The following is a 23,200-nucleotide window of genomic DNA, read 5'->3' as shown; positions in this document are numbered from 1 at the left end:
TATTTTTTTGGTGGACCACCTACAGATGGCTTCAATTGAATTGCCTGATGTGAATGTAAAGTAACAAACGAATTGTTTAAATGAGAATTCAGACAATATCTTCCAATGCACCTGTCTCAATCACAGGTCAAAAATATACGTATTTTGCCTCCATCTAGTGGGGGAAGAAAAGTGTTAGCAGGAATGGACATACAGTATATATAACAATTGTATTTTTTTGTATATACAACATTGTTTTAACCAACAATGTATTTAATTAGGAAATTGGATTTTGGGTGTGTGCGTTAAAAATGTTGTCATGCAGGAGAGACTATAAGGACACAGCTGACGCTTAAACCGAATAGCCAAAGCCTAAAGCGGACCCTTGCCTTAACACATTCTGAAATAAAATATTGGTTTAAGCGACAGGCGGGCCCTTATAGCCTTTTCCCTGTCATGGACGAGAGCAGCAGAGTGATAACAACCAGCCCAAACCGGCAAGACCGGCTGCCCTGCAACCACACACCTCACCTTTAAAGCCTACCTGGCCAGGTGAGAACCAACGACGTCACGCGTCCCGTCCTCAGGCCAGGTCGCGCGTCACCTTGACTAGGGTTGTATCATGGAATGAGGAAAAGGAGATCACACCATCTGGACAGAATACTTTTAGATATTCACTCTCATCGATAACAACTATCAGTAATGTGAAAAGTAGACATAATAAATTGACCGCGAATTTGAGAGAAACAGTTGTAAGTCAGGTCCAGTTTCAGAATGTACCGCCAGTGCGCGAGTCTGGTGGAACGACACCGGTCAGAGCTGAGTTTCGCATTGCTGTTGTCAGGCTATGCGCTCTACCTGATTCTTGGCGCATGGGTCTTCTCCGCCGTGGAGCTTCCATATGAGCAACGGCTGCGCGAACAACTGGAGACCGCCCGGCAAAAGTTTCTCTGGGACAACGCGTGCGTGTCTGACGAACGGCTCGAGGAGCTTCTGACCCGCGCGCTGCATGCCAATAACTACGGCGTGTCGGTGCTCGGTAACGCTAGCGAAAACAACTGGGACTTCATCTCCTCTCTGTTCTTTACCAGCACAGTTCTAACCACCACAGGTAGGTTTAGGTGGGTTGGTCAGTGTCATTTTAACCTTTGCTAAAATGTAGTTATTTAAAGTTTGTTTCATCTTCTCAAGATGGGTATCACAAAGCAGGATCACTACTAGATAACTGTGAAAACATTAAGATGAATTGAATAAGCCTGCAGCTTATGGGTTGTTTGAAGTGTCAGGTCAATGTACCCCTTCCATGCATAAGTAGGGATGCTGAGGGTGCTGCAGCACCTCCTGAAAAATCAGAATATTATATATATATTTTTTTTCTTCTTCACAAAAGTAGTGCACTGGGCCTTTACTAGTCCTGTATTAGTGGACTGATGTCTGTAGCACAGGCAAAGAAGTTTTAAACCCTCACCAACTAAAGTGCATGCCAATTTAAAGGCTTCCTATGAATAAAAAAATACACTCTAAATGTAATCAACAGCATCATGCACCTTATTTCTCTGAGGGTGAACTAATGGCAAAATTCAATATCTCTAATTCTGCAACAACAAAAAAACTATATTTTCAGTGCAAGTGGATAAATCTGAAGTGGCCTGTACCTGAGCAGGGCTGTCAGCCTCCAGGATAGGTATTGCATTTAAAAAGGTGTGTGTGCATGTTGTTGCAGGCTATGGTCACACTGTACCACTGTCAGATGGAGGAAAGGCATTCTGTGTGTTCTACTCTCTCCTCGGAATCCCCGTCACGCTCCTCTTCCTCTCCGCCCTGGTACAAAGAATTATGGTCCTGGTGACACGCCGGCCTGTGGCGTACCTTCACCTACGATGGGGCGTGTCCAAACCAAAGTTTGCCGCTGTCCATGCGGCATGTCTATCCGTTGTTGCAGCACTGCTCCTCTTCCTCCTACCAGCGGTAGTGTTCTGCAGGCTGGAGCCTCTATGGAGCTACCTGGAGTCCCTCTACTTCTGCTTCATCTCGCTTACTACAATTGGCCTAGGAGACTATGTACCTGGAGAGACTCACAATACCGCTCCCAACTCTCACCGCACGCTATATAAGCTGGCTATTACACGTAAGTTACTATAACACAACCATAACCTAACCATAGCAAAGCCGTGAACCTCAGCCCTCACTGCTATTTACCTTGTCAAAGATACTAATGAAAAAGCAAGATAGATCGCCTGCCCTACTGCCATGCAACAATAGATTCCATAGATAAGAAATATAATCTGTTCAATGCAGTTTGATGTCACCTTAAGTGTAAACAGTGTATAAAAACAGTGCACACTGTTTCATGATTGATTCTCAATTTCGGAGGTTCTATACTTCAGGTCCCAACAATGGATTTTTAGTAGATGTAAATTGGCAATCTAGCACCTAAATGCAGAATCCTTGGTGTAATACATGAAGGTGGTGACGGTCACGTGATTCTGGCTTTGGCGCATGTGCTGGCTTTGGCGAATGTGCAGTTTTTTTGCGAGGGGATGGGGTAGCTGCACTACCACTGTTATAACCAGCCCTACTATTCATGATGCAACACTGACCATAACCCCAAAGTACAGTGCACTACAGTCTTTATTTTTCGAAATGGAAACACCACTCAGTGGTGGAAAAAGTACCCGATTGTCATACTTGAGTAAAAGTAAATATACCTTAATAGAAAATGACTCAAGTAAAAGTGAAAGTCACCCAGTAAATTACTACTTGAGTAAAAGTATTTGGTTTTAAATATAATTAAATATTAAAAGTCAATATAATTGCTAAAATATACTTAAGAATCAAAAGTAAAAGTATAAATTATTTCACATTCCTTATATTAATTTACAGATAGCCAGGGGCACATCCCCACACTCAGACATAATTTACAAACCAAGCATTTGTGTTTAGTAGGGATGACCAGGGATGTTCTCTTGATAAGTGTGTGAATTAGACCATTTTCCTGTCCTGCTAAGCATTCGAAATGTAAAGAGTACTTTTGGGTGTCAGGGAAAATGTATGGAGTAAAATGTACATTATTTTCGTTAGGAATGTAGTGAAGTAAAAGTAGTCAAAAATATAAATAGTAAAGTAAATTACAGATACCCCAAAAAACAACATAGGTAGTATGTTAAAGTATTTTTACTTTACACCACTGACTCCACTGTAGTAGCTCCGGTGCAATAATTGATGTAACAACATTTTGACAGCAAGCTCTCTTCATCAGGGTATCATGAGGTATAATAACCATAAACTAACCATAATAACTAGGGCGGTCAAACGCTAAACATTTTTATCAAGTTATTTCTAGGATTTGCTGTGATTTATCATGATTAATCATAAATTATGAATTTGCTTAAATTAAGCAGAAATTAAGATTTTTCATCATAAAAAAAATATATTGATGACTTGATTTGGTCTAAGGTAATGGTTAGCAAAATTAGATAAATTGAAAAAAGCAGACTTTCTTTAACCTCAAAGTGAACTTGTTTTTAGAATGCATTGCTGTTTTTAGCTGTATAGATTGGGTATTTGGGATGTTGTCAGTGTATTTTGAAGGGTTTCAGACAAGGCGATTAATCACGCTAAAACATTTTTGGGCACTAAAATTACAAAAAGTTAACCCGAGTTAACGTATTAACTCTGACAGCCCTAATAATAACACAATCATAACCCCGACCACACGCTATAGTCTAGCCATCACTTGTAAGTTACTATAACCATAACAGAACCACCAATGAATTACTATATCAGGTTCATGTGTGATTAATCTTATTCTCCCCCGTTTCTCGTCACTCTCCCTCTGTGTTAGTGTACCTGTTGCTGGGCTTGGTGTGTCTGTTGGTGGTGGTGGAGACGTGTTGTGAGCTGCCACAGCTGAAGAGCTTCAGGAGGAGATTCTACAGAGAAAATAATGCTCCAGAGTCAGAGACCAGAGACCAGGAGGAGTTTAGCAGCACAGAACATGATCAAATGACTGATCACCTAACTGATCAGCTGACCTTCTCCTCAGTGTCCGCCCAGGCCGCCTCCCTCCGCCAGGACAACACACCCTGGCAATAGCATAAAATAGATACTTCACTGTGTATTGATGTTAATGGAAATGTGTCTTCTGCCTTATGCCCCTCCTCCCTCACACACACACACGCACACACACACACGTTGAGATGCAGCCGCAGCGCAGCACCCCTGAAAGGAGAGCCATTGTGGGGGGTTAAAATGTCTTGCTCAAGGGATGGTATATAGGATCAGAAACCAGCAGCCTTCCATCTGCCAGTTCAGTTCCATTCCCATTTTTCTGTCGCCTGGTCTGGGGTTTGAACCAGCAACCTCCCAGCTGTTGGGCACGTTATTTTTGCATCGCCTAGTGCTTTGGTTGGGCGGAGTTTGCACATTTTAAAGTAGACCATTCCATTGGTCCTAAAGTGAAATGTCCACCAACTAGACAATGCAAAACGAGCTCATCCATAATATGTGTGTGTGTGTGTGTGGGGGGGGGGGGGGGGGGTGTTGTATGCCACTGTCTTGTATGTGGAGGGTGAGCAGGTTGGTGTTGGGTGCTCCACACTTCCTCATTCAAACAAATTAGCTATACAGTTTGAATGAGAGATGTGTGGCTAACCAGTGTGTTGTGGGATTGGCGATTACTCTAGACCAGTATCTCCCAATAAATTCAGGGAGCTGTCATTTCATGGGAGATAGTCTCCCACAGCTAAATAATGCAATTCAGTAAAGGTATAGCTTGAGTGGTGGTGGCGTTGATGGTACTGCCAGGGAGGGAGAAACATCAGTCAGACAGACAGGCCCGGAGTTTTGCATCAGGCACCTCTGTGTCTGAAGTTCACAGCTACTCCTCTGTAGGTAGGCTGGAACATCCACCACCGAATGTGTAGCACCTACCTGGGTAATGCTTTGGCAGATATAAGAGCCTGAGAGACTACCACACCTCAGCAGTAATCAGTAACAGTGTCCTACAAGTCAAGCCTCTGTCATCTCCTCACACCACAGTCCACATCCTTCCAGAAACAGGAGCAGGTGGAATAAAAAGCTGGTGCCTTGTTGATCAGGTGTTGATGCATTATTCAAATTAGATTAGCCAGCTAAGTCAAGTAAACAGACTTGCCATCGTCAGTCCTGCAATTCCACAAGTCACCACCAGATATTTTTGCTTAACCCCCAACTCATCAAAAAAAAAAAAAAGTATTTCAAAAAATAAAAAATATATATAAAAACACTTTACAATTGCAAGAAAGAGCTCTATGCCAAGGCTTCCTCACAGGTGAAAAGTGATTGCACGTTTTGAAACCATGCAGCCTCCCGGGGGAGGGTTGGGGTGTGAGCCGGGTGCCCTGTTCAAAGCGGCTGGCGAAGTCTGCACAAAACAAAGTGTCGTATGTAAAGCACGTGGAGAAGGGGGACACCAAGGTTGGTTGTCACCGTGCTTATAGAGAGCAATGGTAATGGTGTTTTTTTGTAGGCACTAACTCCGCCAAGGCTCGTTGGCCAAGCCTATGGGGAAATTAATTCGGCCTCAGAAATTGTAGCCCAAATAAATGCTTCACATTGTTCAAGTAACACACATCTCAACATCAACTGTTCAACGGAGACTGTGTGAATCAGGCCTTCATGGTCGAATTGCTGCAAAGAAACCACTACTGAAGGACACCAATGATAAGAAGAGACTTGCTTGGGCCAAGAAATACCGGTGGAATTTCCGGTGGAAATGTGTCCTTTGGTATGGAGACCAAATTGGAGATTTTTGGTTCCAACCGCCCTGTCTTTGTGAGTGCGGTGTGGGTGAATGGAGGATCTCTGCTTGTATATTTCCCACCGTAAAGCATGGAGGAGGAGGTGTTTAGGTGTGGGGGTGCTTTGCTGGTGACACTGTCTGTGATTTATTTAGAATTCAAGGCACACTTAACCAGCATGGCTACCACAGCATTCTGCAGCAATACTCAATCCATCTGGTTTGGGCTTAGTGGGACTATCATTTGTTTTTCAACAGGAAAATGACTCAACACACCTCCAGGATGTGTAAGGTCTATTTTACCATGAAGGAGAGTGATGGAGTGCTGCATCAGATGATTGGCCTCCACAATCCCCCGACCTCAACCAAATTGAGATGGTTTGGGATGAGTCAGACCACAGAGTGAAGGAAAAGCAGCCAACAAGTGCTCAGCATATGTGGGAACTCCTTCAAGACTGCTGGAAAAGCATTCCAGGTGAAGCTGATTGAGAGAATGCCAATGGTGTGCAAAGCTGTCAAGGCAAAGGGTGGCTATTTGAAGAATCTGAAATATATTTATATTTGTTTAACCCTTTTTTGGTTACTACATGATTCCATATGTGTTATTTCGTAGTTTTGATGTCTTCACTATTATTCTACAATGTAGAAAATAGTAAAAATAAAGAACAACCCTTGAACGAGTAGGTGTTCTAAAACTTTTGATCGGTAGCGTGTATATATATATATATATATATATATATATATATATACATACATACATACACACATACATACACACACACACACTGTCACGGCCGTCGCTGGAGGAAGAACTGGACCAAAGCGCAGCGTGGTGAGCGTACATTACTTTTATTTTGGAATGACGCCAACAAAAACAATAAACCATACAAAACCGACCGTGAAGTTGAAGGGCTGTAGTGCCACAAACAAAGACAACTACCCACAACGAAAGGAGGGCAAAAGGGCTACCTAAGTATGGTTCACAATCAGAGACAACGATAGACAGCTGTCCCTGATTGAGAACCATACATAGAACCAAAAAGAACCAAAACATAGAAACACAAAATCATAGAAAACAAAACCCTAAATCACACCCTGACCAAACCAAATAAAGACATAAAAAGGCTCTCTAAGGTCAGGGCGTGACACACACACACACACACACATTTGATATGTTTAGGGTGTTAAATCGAAACGCTTCTTTTGACAAATGGGTAAATAGTGTATGTTAGTTGTATAGATACTGCTCTAAGAAAAGCCATGGTCCAAACCTCAAGTCTCTGTCATAACCCGTTCAAAAGTTATTGGAGAATGGCCAAAATTAGGGTGACTAAATCAATGAAGAAAAAAGTGTTCAAAAATCTGGAAAATACCATTGCATCAATTAGGCTGGATGTTGTGGAAGAATTAAAAAGCTAACGGACAGTGACAGGCTCACCATTAAACTCGTCATCTTTCTTCTCGAATCTGGAGGACATAAAACATTATAGAGGAAAGATAGATATAGAATTTTAGACATGACATGTAGTATTTTCATATTTTAGTATCCGCTTTTCAGAATGTGATGTTTTTTAAAGATTTCTCACAAAAACAAGCTTACCATTGTGAAATGACAACTGAGCACTGAGTGTACCACAAGCGTTCTATTTTCAATGCCTTTTACATTTAATTCAGTTCGTGTTATGTTAATTTAGCTTTTTGCGACCGCGGAAACAACTTTGCAGACGAACACCACAACACCACAACATGTGGTGTCAACAGGTCTCGGTGCTTGTTATTGGATGTATGAATCGTGACACATGAATCGCAGCAAATTGGTTCCTTTTCAGCAGTGGTGTAAAGTACTCTAGTAAAAATACTTGAATACTAATTAAGTCGTTTTGGGGGGTATCTGTACATTACTATTTATATTTTTGACAGCTTTCACCTCACTACTTTTCTAAAGAAAACAATATACTTTTTACGGCATACGTTTTCCCTGACACCCAAAAGTACTCCTTACATTTTGAATGCTTTGTAAATGATGTCTGAGTGTTGGAGTGTGCCCTGGTTTGTTTAATATAAGGAATTTGAAATGTTGTATACTTTAATTTTGATACTTAAGTATATTTTAGCAATTACATGTACTTTTTATACTTCAGTATATTTAAAAACTAATACTTTTAGACTTTTACTCTAGTAGTATTTTACTGAGTGACTTTCACTTTTACTTGAGTCATTTTCTCTTAAGATATCTTTACTTTTACTCAAGTATGACAATTGGGTACTTTTTACACCACTGCATTTCAGTCTTGTCTTTGGTCACGTTCGCATTGGTCAAACAAACTAAAAACTGGTTTGGTTGACAATACAGCCTCCCACAATGCAGATGATGGCTGCAGGATGAAGTTGTTGAAAAGCAACTACAGAACTTGGGCTGAATCACAAATCACCCCTTCCCCTCAGCCTTCCATTTGAGCGTCCACGTGTGCCTTTGCCATCTGCATAAGTGTCCCAAAGCTGAGGGAGTAAAAATGATCTAGACAGCAAGGCTGCAGGTTTCAGAGCTTAGTGTTATCACAACAAGCACTGCATATGTTTGGAGTTTGCACAATTTAATCCAAAAGAATGGAGGAGTGCTTCAATTATGTGCAACATGCTTATATGTCTGATTTCGAGACTTGACACATTTAACAGATATACTTCCCAAATTAAATGCTTAACGGTAACGGAGGTTAATATCTTGTAAAACAATTTCATTCTCGTTTTATTATTTAAAAGTGGAACATGAATTGCATCGTTCAAGTCGGGAGTGTGTCCAGAAGTTAATGTGTTTATTAAAGCCCATCGCCACTCTCTGTTAAGTCATCCTTGGAGTTTCGTCACAACACTTTGGGATTCACGGCTGCAGTCATGACCTTTGATCACATGATTTTTGTAACGTTGATGCAGTCGACATGTAGGCGTAAGTAAAAAATGAAAAAAGTGCCCCAGAATGCAACACACTTTGAAAGACGGTGACCAACGATGGTAAAGGACTTGACAAAAGTGATCCGCTCGAATGCATCCATGACCTTCAGAAAGGGATACTGTTTCGTGTAAACAAAACCTATCACCGCCCCCAAACCACCCATGCATATGCACGTTGATTTCGTCTATCCACACCAGTACCCAATCATTTCCTTTTGAGTTTGGGTGTAGTAGAGTTTGCAATGTAAAACTGTCTCAAATAGAATCAAGGTCTTTGGAAAGTGTTAACAGCGCCGCATGCTGGAAATATCACGACACCACTGCTACAGGCCTATAAATACCAGTCTCAATATTGAATTAGTACTTATTGGTTTGAAATAATTGAGTTGAAATCCCAAATTCTTCTTGTTTTCATTAATCATTTAATCACATTTGCTTGAACTAATAATATTAGAAGCCATTGATTAAAAAAAATGTTTTTGACTTTTATTTTGAAGTTGCATTTGAATACCGGAAAGAAAGGAACGGACATTTAAGCAGCGTACCATGAATGTAAATAGCAGGATTGGATCTAAGAAAGTAGGTAAACAACTCTACGCATGCCCTGTGTGCTTTGCACTCTAATAGCATAGTTCGAACTACTTTTAACTTCATAGGCTACCTTGAAAAACTGTTTTGAATACGGTCTATCTGTAGGTGTTTTTTTAATGTATTTTTTTACTCAATTCAATACACTTCATTCTGAACTGAACAAAAATATAAAGGCAACATGCAACAATTTCAAATATTTTACTGAGTTACAGTTCATATAAGGAAATAAGTCAATTTAAATTAATTTGTTACGCCCTAATCTATGGATTTAACATGACTGGGAATACAGATATGCATCCTGTTGGTCAAAGATACCTTAAAAAAAGGTAAGGGCATGGATCAGAAAACCAGTCAGTCTGTGGTGTGACCACCATTTGCCTCATGCAGGGCCACACATATCTTTAGCATATAGTTAGTTGATCAGGCTGTTGATTGTGGCCTGTGGAATGTTGCCCCACTCCTCTTCAATGGCTGTGTGAAGTTGATGGATATTGCGGGGAACTGGAATGCGCAGTCGTACAAGTCGATCCAGACAATCCCAAACATGCTCAATGGGTGGCATGTCTGAGTATACAGGCCATGGAAGAACTGGGACATTTTCAGCTTCCAGGACTGGTGTACAGATCCTTGCGACATGGGGCAATGTATTAATCATGCTGAAACATGAGGTGATGGCGGTGGATGAATGGCACGACAATGTGCCTCAGGATCTGGTCATGGTATCTCAGTGCATTCAAATTGCCATAGATAAAATGCAATTGTGTTAATTGTACGTAGCTTATGCCTGCCCAAACCATAACGTTGACATCATCAAACTGTTTGCCAACAACGCCATACACGTGGTCTGCGGTTGGACGTACTGCGAAATTCTCTAAAATGACGTAGGAAGAAATAGTCTTCACACAGTTCGCAACGAGCCAGGCGGCCCAAACTGCTGCATATACCCTGACTCTGTTGCAAGAGAAGTGACACAATGAAATTCATGTTAGCAGGCAATATTAACTAAATATGCAGGTTTAAAAATATATACTTGTGTATTGATTTTAAGAAAGGCATTGATGTTTATGGTTAGGTACATGTTGGAGCAAAGACATTCCTTTTTCGCAAATGCGCACCGCATCGATTATATGCAACGCAGGACACGCTAGATAAACTAGTAATATCATCAACCATGTGTAGTTAACTAGTGATTATGATTGATTGATTGATTTTTATCAGATAAGTTTAATGCTAGCTAGCAACTTACCTTGGCTTCTTACTGCATTCACGTAACAGGCAGGCTCCTCGTGGAGTGCAATGAGGGGCAGGTGGTTAGCGCGTTGGACTAGTTAACCGTAAGGTTGCAAGATTGAATCCCCGAGCTGACAAGGTAAAAATCTGTCGTTCTGCCCTTGAACAAGGCAGTTAACCCACCGTTCCTAGGCCGCCATTGAAAATAAGAATGTGTTCTTAACTGACTTGCCCAGTTAAATAAAGGTGTAACATTTTATTTAATTTTTAAATCGGCTAAATTGGTGTCCAAAAATACCGATTTCCGATTGGTATGAAAACTTGAAATCGGCCCTAATTAAATCGGCCATTCCGATTAATCGGTCGACCTTTATTCTGGATACACACGGTAAACTGAGCGTGACAAACCCAGCAGCGTTGCAGTTCTTGACACAAACCGGTAAGCCCGGCACCTACTGTACTACCATATCCCGCTCAAAGGCTTAAAAATCATTCTTTAACCTGTCTCCTCCCCTTGATCTACACTGATTAAAGTGAATTTAACAAGTGACATCAATAAGGGATCATAGCTTTCACATGGATTTGCCTGGTCAGTCCATGTCATGGAAAGAGTTCTTAATGTTTTATATTAATGTTCGCCACTCCCCGCCCCCATCTCTGAATTCAGACTGACCTGGAATTTGAATTAAATGGAATTTACAGGGAGAGGGAATTGAATTTGTGGAATTAACCCCAACCCTGCTATATTTTAACTTTTATTTAAAGCTTTTTCATCAAACTGTCCCATTTTCATGTCAGATGCTCCAGCACAATCCTCAGACCATTGTTTGAAATTTTTATGTAGTTCTAATTTCTGGAATAGGCTTCAAATCCAGGATAAAATATTACTGTGTTATATGATTGGCAAAACACAGGGCCCTAACCTGAGGTAGATAAACCCAATGGATGATATTGTTGCATTCCCATTACCTAGCAATCAATTATTACACCACAGAAAATTGCATGCAAACCTTCTGGTTGACTGTTTTTGTTGAAATCAGATGGAGCTTCCACCCCACGAAGGATCGGTACTCTCTGTGGTTGACATGCACACAGGTGGAGAGCCTTTGCGCATTATCCTTAGTGGTTACCCAGAGGTTAAGGGCGAGGGTGTGCTATCCAAACGACGCTATGTGAGAGAGCATCTGGACTACCTACGGAGAGTGTTGATGTTCGAACCAAGAGGACACTATGACATGTACGGAGCCCTGGTCGTGGAGAGTGAGATACCTGAAGCCGACTTGGGGGTTCTTTTCATGCACAACGAAGGTTACAGTACCATGTGTGGCCACGCAGTCATCGCTCTTGGAAGGTTCGCTGTAGACTACAAACTTGTTCAAGAGCCAAGGTCGCCAGAGACGCAGGTGAATATACACTGTCCATGTGGCCTGGTTAAGGCATTTGTGGAGTACTCCAATGGTAAAACCGGAGGTGTGAGGTTCCACAGTGTTCCAGCGTTTGCATTTGCAACAGGTAAGTTACATTCTTTGCTATCAAGCATTTCAATACATAGTAATATTGCATATAGAGTTGCAATGAGGAAATATGGATCTGTGTTCTGTAGAATACAAGGTATCACCATCTCAAATTACTTTACACTGCTGGCTGCTGGTTGCCTTTGGCTATCAACACTAAATCTCTTTTTGTCAGATGTAATTGTTGCTGTGCCTGGGCATGATGAAGTCACTGTTGATATAAGCTACGGAGGAGCATTCTACGCCTTTGTAAGTGCAGAGCGATTTGGCCTGGACATCAACAAGTCCAAGACCAGGGATCTGGTGGATGCAGCTACTGCAGTGACAAACTCTGTCAAATCTCAGGTAAAGATTTGTTCTAGCCCAACTGTAAATTTGCAGTTTAATGGCCACTCAATGTTCACCTCAATGTCCTAAATCCTTCAACCTAGGAGATTAATAACCCTGTGAATGTGTGGTTCCCCTAGGTAAAACTGCACCACCCAACCAGTGAGGACCTAGCCTTCCTCTATGGCACCATCCTCACGGATGGAAAAGATGCCTATTCCCAAGAGCCCACTGCTAACATGTGTGTGTTTGCAGATGCCCAGGTACAACTAACTTTAAATCCTGCCACGGTACAGTAGCCTTCAACAGAAGCCACTGTACATGATACCTATGCTACCGGTCATATCACCATATGATTTGAAGTAAGGTTTAAAAAGAAAAGTAAAAAGGCAAGCATAGATAAACATTGGAGAGAGAAGTAGACAGTGATTTGTAAATAAGTCCTTTGATATTCAAATTAGAAGAGTTCAAGTTAACTGCAACTATAGCAAGACTTCTTTCATTAATGTGGTCTGATTTTGTTTCCTTTTTGGTTCTCTGACACGTCACATGGGCTAGGTGGACAGAAGCCCTACAGGTTCAGGGGTCACTGCCCGTGTGGCTCTCCAGTACCATAAAGGCCTCATCCAACTCAACCAGACTAGGACCTTCCAGAGCGGGGCCACAGGATCTCTGTTCACTGGCAAAGCTGTTCAGGTACTAGGGCTGTCTCCAATATCTTTTCATGCCTCTCAAAGCCTTTTTGGAAGTTTTCAATTAAGCTTTGTTTCATTAACACAATGATATCTCAAAATGTATGATTTGTCTTGTTATATTGATATTAATTTCAGGATAGCAGAAGGTCTGTATGCACTATGCAGACTTGATAGTGCAGCAGGTGCAGAGGAGCAAATAAGAGCATACTGTACATGGGGGGAGAAATACTGATAACTGCGTCTTTGCAAAACACAGCATTTTGATCGAAGGCCACTGACTTGTTGCTGCTTTCTGCAGTTGACATTGCTGAACAATTGGTGCAAAGATATTTGACACACACAAAAGCTTACCCCAAAACTAGTACAATAATCGTATGGTAAACTCAGTTTTATGCATATTCTATTTAAAGCATAAACAAAGTTCTATAATTGTCTACCTGGAATGCACCCAATTACTTCTCTCTCCATTTTGCACAGGACACCACATGTGGAGACTTCAAGGCTGTGGTGGTTGAGGTGGCTGGCAGAGCACACTACACTGGCGTGGCCAGCTTTGTGCAGGAAAGTGACGACAAGCTAAAACTTGGTTTCCTGCTGAAATAGGAGCAGCTACCAGTGTCCACAACAACTTTTGAGTGCATCTCCATCCAAGCAAAGGACCATATCAGATTACAAATAAATTGTAAAATTAAAAAAATAAAAAACATCTCTCGTTGAAGGCCTATGTGGCATCAGTAATGATCATAAATATTGTATGTACTGTATGCAGAGTCTGACATGAGCCTCCACAGTTTTGTGAAATGGCAGACAAGGCTGTTGGAATTCCCTCAAACATCTGCATGGTTAAGGTCAACTTCCATGAGCAGGTGTCCAATATAACAAAGTTTGTTCCTGTCCTGTAGTGGTCATAAAGTCAGTATTTTTAAGGAAACAATGTCTCAGATTTATTGGATATTTGAGGATTGGGTTTTGATTTCAGTCATGCCAGTCATCGCCTGGTACACAGCGATGGGAGAGCTGTGACACACTGGTCTGGACAGGAGTCAGTTTGTTGGTGCAATATACACAAAACATTTTGAACTTTGATTCTCTCAAACATTTTTTCCCCCTACCCTAGGGGGTGAGACCTCCCGCTGTTTGTATTTGAAAATCCAACAGTTGTATTGGATGAAAAAACACATTCCCCTTCATTACCAATGCATTGTGCCTACAACATCGGGAAGACCATGTGTTTGATACCATTCCACTCCAGCCATTTCCACGAGCCCGTCCTCCCCAATTAAGGTGCACCAACCTACGGTATGTACACTTTAAAGCGTCTGATAAATGGAACATATTATAAACCACACCCCCATGACAGAATCACATTTCCTATGAGGAGGAAAACTGGTGAAATCAGTCAGTTCAGCCTCCCTTTAAGGTGATGTGCAAATCAATGTTCGTGTCGCGCTACAACGCCAAGGTGGAACATATTGGGTAAGATCACATATTGGCCTCAAGATGGTGCTATAGAAACATTTTCTGCTAAAGTAGTCAAGTGACTATGAAGGAGGCTGATGTTTGTCATTTAAAAAAAAATATGTATCCATTCATAGACACATTTAGCTGTGATTGGGAATGTTATTTTCACCTTGATTTCAAATAAAAATACCACAACCTGCATCTTTTTCCCCATTTATTAACTTCAGCTCCATCATAAAATGGAAGGCCATATTTAAATTATAGAAGCCCAATGGAGGTATCTCAAATTGTGAAAGAGAATTTGCCACACAGTTGAACTGTGGAGGGCACTCCTGTGAAAGGAAATCATGGTTGAGTAGTATTGCATTGACTGAATATGGTTTTAAATTAATTACAACATGAAATATGGGGGGGAACAACATTGTATTAGAGTCTGATATAAGCGCCCACAGTTTTGTGAAATGGCAGACAAGGCTGTTGGATAACAACAAAGTATTTTCCTGTCCTGTAATTATTCACTCAGATCCTTGGTTAGGTTGGGCGTTAATGATCTAGAAAATCACCACATACAAAATTCCCCATTCCAGCAGGAAAAAAAAGTGAAACAGTTTGTCCACTCTGTAAAATGTCCTCTTAATGTCAACTATAGTTGATCAACATACATCTTCCACTGGTTTTGGATTTCTCTTCCAAGTCCAAATGCCGTTCCAACACCCAGCCTTGAAAAATTGTTGTGTTTCCTGTACATTTCAGTCTGCCCAATGATTCTGCCATTAAACACAGCATGAATAGTGTCTGTTCAAGCATGAATGAGCATGCTCCAGCATGAATATGGGGGTTGTTTAGTGAAGCTATAATGTCATTGGAATCAATTCCATCCAGACATAGAATATGTTTCCACAGGTTACATGGGCTATAAAGGTGTATATATCAGATGAGGTCTGAGCAAATAGTGACTTTCCACAGCAGTCGTGGGGCCTCATTTATAAACCGTGCGTATGTACAAAATATACCCCAAAATGGGTGCGTGCCAGTTCACGCATAAAAATGTAACTTGAACTGAGAATGTGCTCTCCTCGTCGCTAACTTTAGACCATGCGTACGTACATCTGCTAGTGGTTGAAATATTGTATTGCAACCAAGTATTTTCTGCAAATGGCGATATGACAAGCATATTCATAAAGAACTGGAAAACATATTAACAAGAATGCAGCCATTTGCCATTAGTGAGAAGAGCGAAAATCCCTTTTAATTTTAGAATCCAAAATAATTAGACATCGGAATCTTTTTCCTATTTATTTTCATAACCATTGTAGAATATATTCCTCACCTTTTCCGGCCGTGATGGGTTCATATTCCCGAAGGACATAGAACAAATTACCATGCGCATCTGCCATTTCATTGGACCTAGAAGCCTAGTAAACAGATAGGCTATATGTTTTGCAATATTTTAGGGAGCGCGGTTTATAATACCGACATACAGATCTTTTACAATGAAATAGGCCTACTGTAATTGCCTAATTTTTTGGCAGCCTGCTCTACAATGTTTTACAATTCGAACTGGCAATCCATCATATTTGTGCTCCTCAGTTGGTAGAGCATGGCGTTTGCTACGCCATATCAGTGGGTTCGATCCCCAGAACCATTCATACATGAAATGTATGCACGCATTAAAGTAGGATTGGATAAAAGCGTCTGCTAAATGGCATATTAATTTTAGTATATTTAGGTTGTGAGGAAAAGTCGATGCAAAACATTTTTGAATTAAAACGTTCTGCTGACGGCTCCACGACAATTTGCCATTGTTTTCTCTTACAGACACTGACAGTGCTTTTCCAGATACAGCATAAATTATTGCTAAAGATTAAAACATTCTGCCAACATAGTAAATAGACCGGTAGTTTATGCAAAATAATAGACAGTATGGGCAGGCTGACGTTTTTCTTGTGCGATAGGAGCGCGACATCATTGCCTATTTAATCTGAGTCTATACCAAGGCAGGAAATAGAAACCCAATAATCTATTGATAAAGTAAATATCGAACAACAATTCGTATTTTGCATGCCGTAGCCTAATGCCAATAGTTCCAAATTATACAGTAAATAACGGCCGTTATTGTCCCCATGTCACGACAGGTCTGATTTATAAATCTCAATATTTTTGTACGTGTGCAGACTTCTCAGAAATGGTGCACGCAGGAATTGTGTGAAATTTACGCAACGGTTATAAATGACGCCCCAGGTGACCTCCACACGATAGTGTTGTCAGTCCATCCTCCCATTTTGATACATTCTGAAATACAAATAACACGCGTTGTCAGAGGCCTCTTCCTGGTTTTAGTAAACTTCTTCCACCTCAAACTCTGTTTATTTGGTTATTCATTTCCAGACAAACGTCTATATCCATTTTATCCTTCTGTTCCATCTTGGGGGAAGAACAGTAGACCACCTTGCAACATTCACTATCCTGGGTCACATTCATCAATTGCTCCTATTGTCACATAGTAGCAAAGTTTTCAATGGAAGTGGTGCCTCCTACAGACCTCAAAAGGTTAACAGCCTGACATGTCTCAAAATGTTTCAGAACTTTATACTGTGATGAGTGGAACCATGGTTTTACGTTTCTCTGAGTCTGTTGGGTCAAGAATGTGCACTCCCAACGTTTGCCACCGGATGACAGTATAGGCCAAAAGGAGAGGGGAAGCAGCCTGTGGATGGCTGGGTTGTCTTGAGTTGATAGGCTTGTGAAATGGACAGTGGGTGGATCAAAGGATGGAGGGCTGGGCAGGGGGCCGGACCTCTCAGAAGTTGAGCTTGGTGACTGGCCGCTCCCTGCCAGTATCTGGCTGGCTGTTGATGCGCTTGCGGTTGCGTTTCATCTTGGACAGGTCCTTGTCGAAGACCTCGCCGGAGCGCAGTGCCGACACCAGGTCGTCAAACTCTCCGCCGTCGTCCTCGCCGCTGGCCTTCGCTTTCCGTGCCTTCCGCTCCTTCTCTCTCTGCTCCTTCAGCTGAGAGAGAGAGAGAGACAGAAACGTAGGGTAGATGGAAATATGGAGAGATCATGACAGGAAAGACATGGGGGAAGAAAAAGGGCTATTGCTATAAAGGTGTAACGACAACAGCTGATGTGATATTTTTCAAAAAGCACCTAATTTCCTCCTGTCAACCTTGTGTTCTGCATATTGACTACGTTCCACGTCTCAGTCAAACTGGCATTAAACATTCCAATACGATCTTGAGCCATGGGAAGTGTTAGATTGTAGCTGGTTTAGCCATTGTCGAGTGGTTCACAAGCAAATGGAGCCAAGAGCAAGGCTTGTACCAGCAGTGGCACCATATCCAGCCCAATATCCTGATGAAAAAGACTGATGTCCAAGTATTCTGTGCATGACGCACATTTCTTAATCTAATTGAGCATTTTATCTGATTTCTGTACTTGAATGAAAGGACATCAGGATTTTTGCCAGATGAACAGGTTGAAGGACTCAGAGGGAAAGCTGATTTTGGATGGGACCAATCTTTCCCATTAATCTGAAATGTATCCCTACAGATCTCTCCTAATGCATGTTATGCAATCTAATCAGCAAAAGGCATGGAATATGAAATTGGTTAGACTCAAGACCTCTTTTGAGGTACGAAAATGTAAAATCTGAAAATTGCCCTGGTGACATATCTGATGTAATCAAAATGTCATTATTGGTTGTGATAATGTGATGTTCACCCTTACAGCTGTAACTTAAATCCATAATGAAATGAGGTTGCGATCTTCAGCACTAAATGCGACATCAAAACAGCACACAGATATTGAAATAAGGGAGAATTGTCAGGGGAAATCTTAATGAAATTCAGGACTAGCAGGTATGTACACACCTGAGTTTCCATTTTTGCCCTGCGCTCCTCCTCATCCTTGCGCCGGCGCATATTCTCATTTTCCTGACGCGCCTCAGCAAACGACCCCAGAAACTGGTCGAAGATGCCAAAGAACTCATCCGGCTGCATCTTCCCGGCATCTTCACCAAAATGCTTCACCGCCCTCAGGAACTTTGGGATTGAAAAGAGATTAACTAAAACATTCACTGACCCTAGAACATTTTTTTACTGCAACCACCTCTGACCCGAGAAAAATGTGTGCATACATCCATTTCTGGCTATATGTTGTGATTTTTAAGTACGGCTATTTCTGGTAGTGTGTATATAGTTATTTCTGATCCACACAGGCATTTGTTCTTGGCCAAACATTGGTTTACATTACCACTGAGAGCATTGTAGAAGAAAGGTGATTATATTGACCGGAGATGAAATGAGAGCATATTGACCATAGTAGTATATACTGTATCTATATCAGAGCATTTCCCAAGACGTGTTTAAATCATAGTGTGACCTGCGTTCCCAGAGGATGTTACTCCAGAATCAACAACAGTGCCATTACGAAAAACCGTTTATCAGCTTTATGGTGCAGCAGCAGGACCAAAATACAGGCCAGTGCTAAGGCTTTGCAACCAACCAACGCAAGCACAGACACACACAGAACAACTACTAGACAGACATAATGTCATTTATTCAGAACAACAACAACAACTGTAGCCACACAGAACCATCACCCATCACAAACAACTGCATTGAGGATAGCTTGCAAAAACCAAAAGGACAAAACAAGTCCTAACCATGTAACCGTGAGTACATTTTTGCGGGTTAGAAAATTGAGAACATTGCAGATTCTCCAGACGTATAACGACAGTAAATGAGTCTGTAGTAATGTCAGCTCCTTTACTTTGACCCACTACCCTTGATTCTATGTGTTTGGTGTCATATTATTAACACGTCATTAAAAGAAGGAAGGAAGCCTTCTAATGCTAGGGTTTGAAAACAACAAACACAACAACGACAGTGGCGGTTAGGGTCCTGCTCTGCTGTAAAACAGTGATGTCCTGCTCCCTTGGTAGCGGAGCAGCAGCAAGGCTTTGAAGCCCTCATTAACTTACATTTCATGTGCTACTGATTACAGCTGGTGAACCTGGGCCTAGGGCAGAAATGAGAACTGGGTGCGTGTGTGTTTGTCGTAGTGTATGGGGTGAAGTGGGGGGCACCGTTAACTTTGCTCTTCCTACTATGCCTTTGATGCGAGTTCATCACTGCCATATGAGGCATGCAACGCCACAGGTGCCGGTGGGTGGTGTGATGGGGTTGGGGGAGAGGGGAATTTTGTGTCTGTTTGGGTCCGGTGTATATGGCTCACTACAACTAGAGATATTCTGTGGCCTGAGGATCTGCACAGCACCACCTAAACATATTTAACATCTGAGAGCAAACATTAACCCTCTATAGCAAAAAGTGCACAATTCTGCATGTTATATAAAAATGCAACAGTTTAATTGGAGCCAGAGCCAGCATTGTCAGGCGTGTTTCCTCTCCCAGTCTCCTGACGCCCCCTAGGGACCAATAATAAAGCCAGGGGCGGCAGCACAGGAAGCTCCCAGCATGCTGTGTGCTGATGTTACTCTCACACCTCGCAGGGGGTGGCCAGGGGGTCACGGAGCCCTGTTTAAAAAGCTACTGTACCTTGTGAGGAAACTGAGGCAGCCCTAATCTGCTGCACACACGGCACGCATACAAACTCCCCTAACACAATCAGAGACTAAAGACTGCCACAGGCAGATACTCAGATAGGCATGGACAGGGAAGCACAGCTTTTTAGACTCCCACATGGCCCTATAAAAACACACACACACTCACCAGCTCTTTGGCCTCGGTGAGAGAATCCTCCACATCCGAGAAGCTGAAGCTGGCCACAGTGATGAACTGGCTCACCACTAACACAAACTTATCCCCCACCTCCTGGGGCCGCTTCTTCTGGAACTCCAACTCCTGACAGAGCGAAAGAAAAGGACAGAGAGAGACAGAGAGAAAAAATGAGTGACAGAGCTGAGGGGAAGAAATTTGTTCACCCATTGTTTGCTTACTTTACCTTTTAATAATTAGAAGTGATATCCCTAGAATTCCAGTCTACTTTTCCAATTGCTCTGTTCAATTTGCTCTCAAGCAAAACAATCTCTTGCTTTAGGTCTGACAATGATGTGGACTATGATACCTGGGAGAATATTCAGTGGTTCCCTTGGTGGCAGGATAGTCCACACCAGGGTTGCTACTGACTACAGCTATTATTACTTCAATTTCAATTCCAGTCAATTCAGAAAGTACACTGAAATTCCAATTCAATCTCATCAATGTTTTTCACTGAGGAAAATGTGGAATTGGAATTTGGTGTACTTTCTGAATTGACTGGAATGTAAATAGAATTGACCCCAACCTGATCCACACACCATTGAGAGTGACGTACTATGAATTGAGAAAACAATCATAGAGACCAAGAGAAAGAAAATAAGAGAAAAAAGGAAAAGGGTCATGAATGAGGAAAATGTGTGGATTGGTAGAAAAAGCGATGACAGCAAGGGAATTAGGATGAAGACCGGACCAATTACTGTACTCACACTCTCAACGTTTTTCAAGCCACTGCGCAAGTTATTGATTTCCTTTTCCAGCTCAGTCATGCTACAGTGAGAGAGAGAGAGAAAGAAAGAAAGAGAGGTTAAATCCTCAAGAGAGCTCTTCAATTGCAAAGTTCCATTTCTTAACTTTCAAACTTGTTCTCACAAAATCACACTACCAACACAGAGTTTTTCACATCCATGGTGTTAGCCTAGTTAGAACTGTTTCAATCTAGAAATACAGTGTAGTGAAAAAGCATTTGACCCCTTTCTAATTTTCTCTATTTAGTCATATTTTTGATACTGAATTTTATCAGATCTTCCACCAAAACCTACAATTAGATAAAGGGCACCGGAGTTTACAAATAACAAAAATGTATACATTATTTATTTAACAAAGTTATGCAACACCCAATTCCCGTGTGGAAAAAGTAATTGCCCCCTTACACTCAATAACTGGTTGTACCACCTTTAGCTGCAATGACTGCTACCAAATGCTTCCTGTAGTTGTTGATCAGTTTCTCACATCACTGTGGAGGAATTTTGGCACACTCTTGCATGCAGAACTGCTTTAACTCAGTGACATTTGTAGGTTTTCAAACAGGAACTGCTCGTTTCAAATCCTGCCACAAAATCTCAATTGGGATTACGTCTGGACGTTGACTAGGCCATTCCAAAACTTCAAATGTGTTGCTTTTTAGCCATTTGTGTGTTTCGGATCATTTGTCTTGCTGCGCTTCAGCTTCAGCTCACAGACAGATGGCCTGACATTCTCCTGTAGAATTCTCTGATACAGAGCAGATTTCATGGTTCCTTCTATTAAGGTAAGTCATCCAGGTTCTGGGGCAGCAAATCATTCTCAAACCATCACACTACCACTGCCATGCCTGAACATTGGTATGAGGTTCTTTCTGTGGAATGCTGCGTTTGGTTTTGGCCAGACATAATAGGACCCATCCTGTCCAAAACGTTGACTCAAGTTTGCCAAAAAGCACCTGGAAGCACCTGGATGATCATCAAGACTCAAGTTCTATGGCCAGATAATTGAAAAGTATAACTTTTTGGACGACATGGGTCCCATTATGCCTGGCAAAAACCAAACACTGCATTCCACAGTAAGAACCTCATACCAATGGTCAAGCATAGTGGTGGTAGTGTGATGGTTTGGGGATACTTTGCTGCCTCGGGACCTGGACGACTTGTGTGTGTGGTGTGGTCTTGCAGAACACTGCTCACGAGTTCTATGAGTGAATGAGGAAAAAAACACTTTTTGTATGTTTCTACTACACACAGTCACGTGGAATGACATCAGTGAGTGTGTGTGTGTGTGTGTTTGTTCAAAAGAGCCATTAATTCATATATCTACAATTGAAGCATTGTGGAGTGCAACTGATCCAATCACACAAACACAAATCCGTTCCTCTGGGCTAAAAGACATAGCACATGTTTAGATGACGCAAGGCTGACTCATAGGCTCAGTAGTAAAAAAAGCCCATTCACTGACACACGCTGATGATACATTCAAACTTATCCACTACAATCGCCCCTCGCCTCATTAACTTACTACAATGAAAGCTGTGCTGGGGGTATAGCTTATACACACAACAGCTACAGTGCCTTCAGAAAGTATTCTAACCCCTTGACTTTTTCCTCATTTGTTGTGTTACAAGGTGGGATTAAAATTGATACAATTGTTCATTTTTTCTCAACTATCTACACAAAATACTCTAATGTCAAAGTAAAATAAATATATATATATATATATATATATATATATTTTTTTAACAAATGTTGGAATTTATATATGAAAAATAAAACACTAATATATTCAACACCCTGAGTCAATATGTTAGAATCCCCTTTGGCAGTGATTACAGCTGTGAATCTTTCTGGGTAAGCGTCTAAGTGCTTTGCACAACTTAATTGTACAATATCTGCACATTATTAAAAAAATAATAATCCTTCAAGCTCTGTCAAGTTGGTTGTTGATTATTGCTAGACATTAATTTTCAGGTAGTTTTTACTTAAATTGGCTTGAAAATCTAACTAGGCCACTCAGGAACATTCAATGTCACATTGGTAAGCAACTCCAGTGTATATTTGGCCTTGTGTTCTAGGTTATTGTCCCGCTGAAAGGTTAATTTGTCTCCCAGTGTCTGTTGGAAAGCAGACTGAACCAGGTTCTCCT

General features: G+C 41.4%; 3 protein-coding genes across 8 annotated transcripts in view; 2 read left to right on the top strand and 1 right to left on the bottom strand.

The window, feature by feature from the left end:
• Positions 1-551: 551 nt before the first annotated feature.
• Positions 552-5,072, top strand: LOC139556436 (potassium channel subfamily K member 1-like). The gene is made up of 3 exons (XM_071370389.1): positions 552-1,090; positions 1,703-2,107; positions 3,824-5,072. The coding sequence occupies exons 1-3, from the start codon at positions 754-756 to the stop codon at positions 4,072-4,074; spliced, it is 993 nt and encodes a 330-aa protein (XP_071226490.1). The 5' UTR covers positions 552-753; the 3' UTR covers positions 4,075-5,072.
• Positions 5,073-9,156: 4,084 nt separating this feature from the next.
• LOC139556434 (trans-L-3-hydroxyproline dehydratase) lies at positions 9,157-13,995 on the top strand. Of its 3 annotated transcripts, none has more exons than XM_071370386.1 (6): positions 9,157-9,286; positions 11,569-12,040; positions 12,218-12,387; positions 12,510-12,632; positions 12,928-13,065; positions 13,542-13,995. In XM_071370386.1, exons 1-6 carry the CDS (start codon positions 9,254-9,256, stop codon positions 13,665-13,667), a joined length of 1,062 nt encoding a protein of 353 aa, XP_071226487.1. In that variant the 5' UTR covers positions 9,157-9,253; the 3' UTR covers positions 13,668-13,995. The 3 variants fall into 3 exon arrangements, with proteins under 3 accessions (XP_071226487.1, XP_071226488.1, XP_071226489.1); XM_071370387.1 differs by having other exon boundaries at positions 9,202-9,290; XM_071370388.1 differs by lacking the exon at positions 9,157-9,286 and adding an exon at positions 9,390-9,624.
• Positions 13,996-14,726: 731 nt separating this feature from the next.
• The window catches only part of LOC139556432 (disheveled-associated activator of morphogenesis 1-like), a 122,363-nt gene continuing 113,889 nt past the window's right edge, over positions 14,727-23,200 (bottom strand). For all 4 annotated transcript variants that reach the window (XM_071370375.1, XM_071370378.1, XM_071370376.1 and 1 more), the window contains 4 exons: positions 21,016-21,076; positions 20,261-20,392; positions 18,398-18,568; positions 14,727-17,535 (listed from right to left, as the gene is read on the bottom strand). In XM_071370375.1, the coding sequence (XP_071226476.1) occupies positions 17,326-17,535; positions 18,398-18,568; positions 20,261-20,392; positions 21,016-21,076 (574 nt within the window). In that variant the 3' untranslated portion in view covers positions 14,727-17,325. The remainder of the gene's footprint in view (positions 17,536-18,397; positions 18,569-20,260; positions 20,393-21,015; positions 21,077-23,200) is intronic.

This window comes from Salvelinus alpinus, chromosome 27 (genome assembly GCF_045679555.1).
Source record: "Salvelinus alpinus chromosome 27, SLU_Salpinus.1, whole genome shotgun sequence".
Classification (NCBI taxonomy): Eukaryota; Metazoa; Chordata; class Actinopteri; order Salmoniformes; family Salmonidae; genus Salvelinus; species Salvelinus alpinus.
The sequence above is the reverse complement of the archived record's forward strand: the minus strand, read 5'-3'. Positions and strand labels throughout refer to the sequence as shown.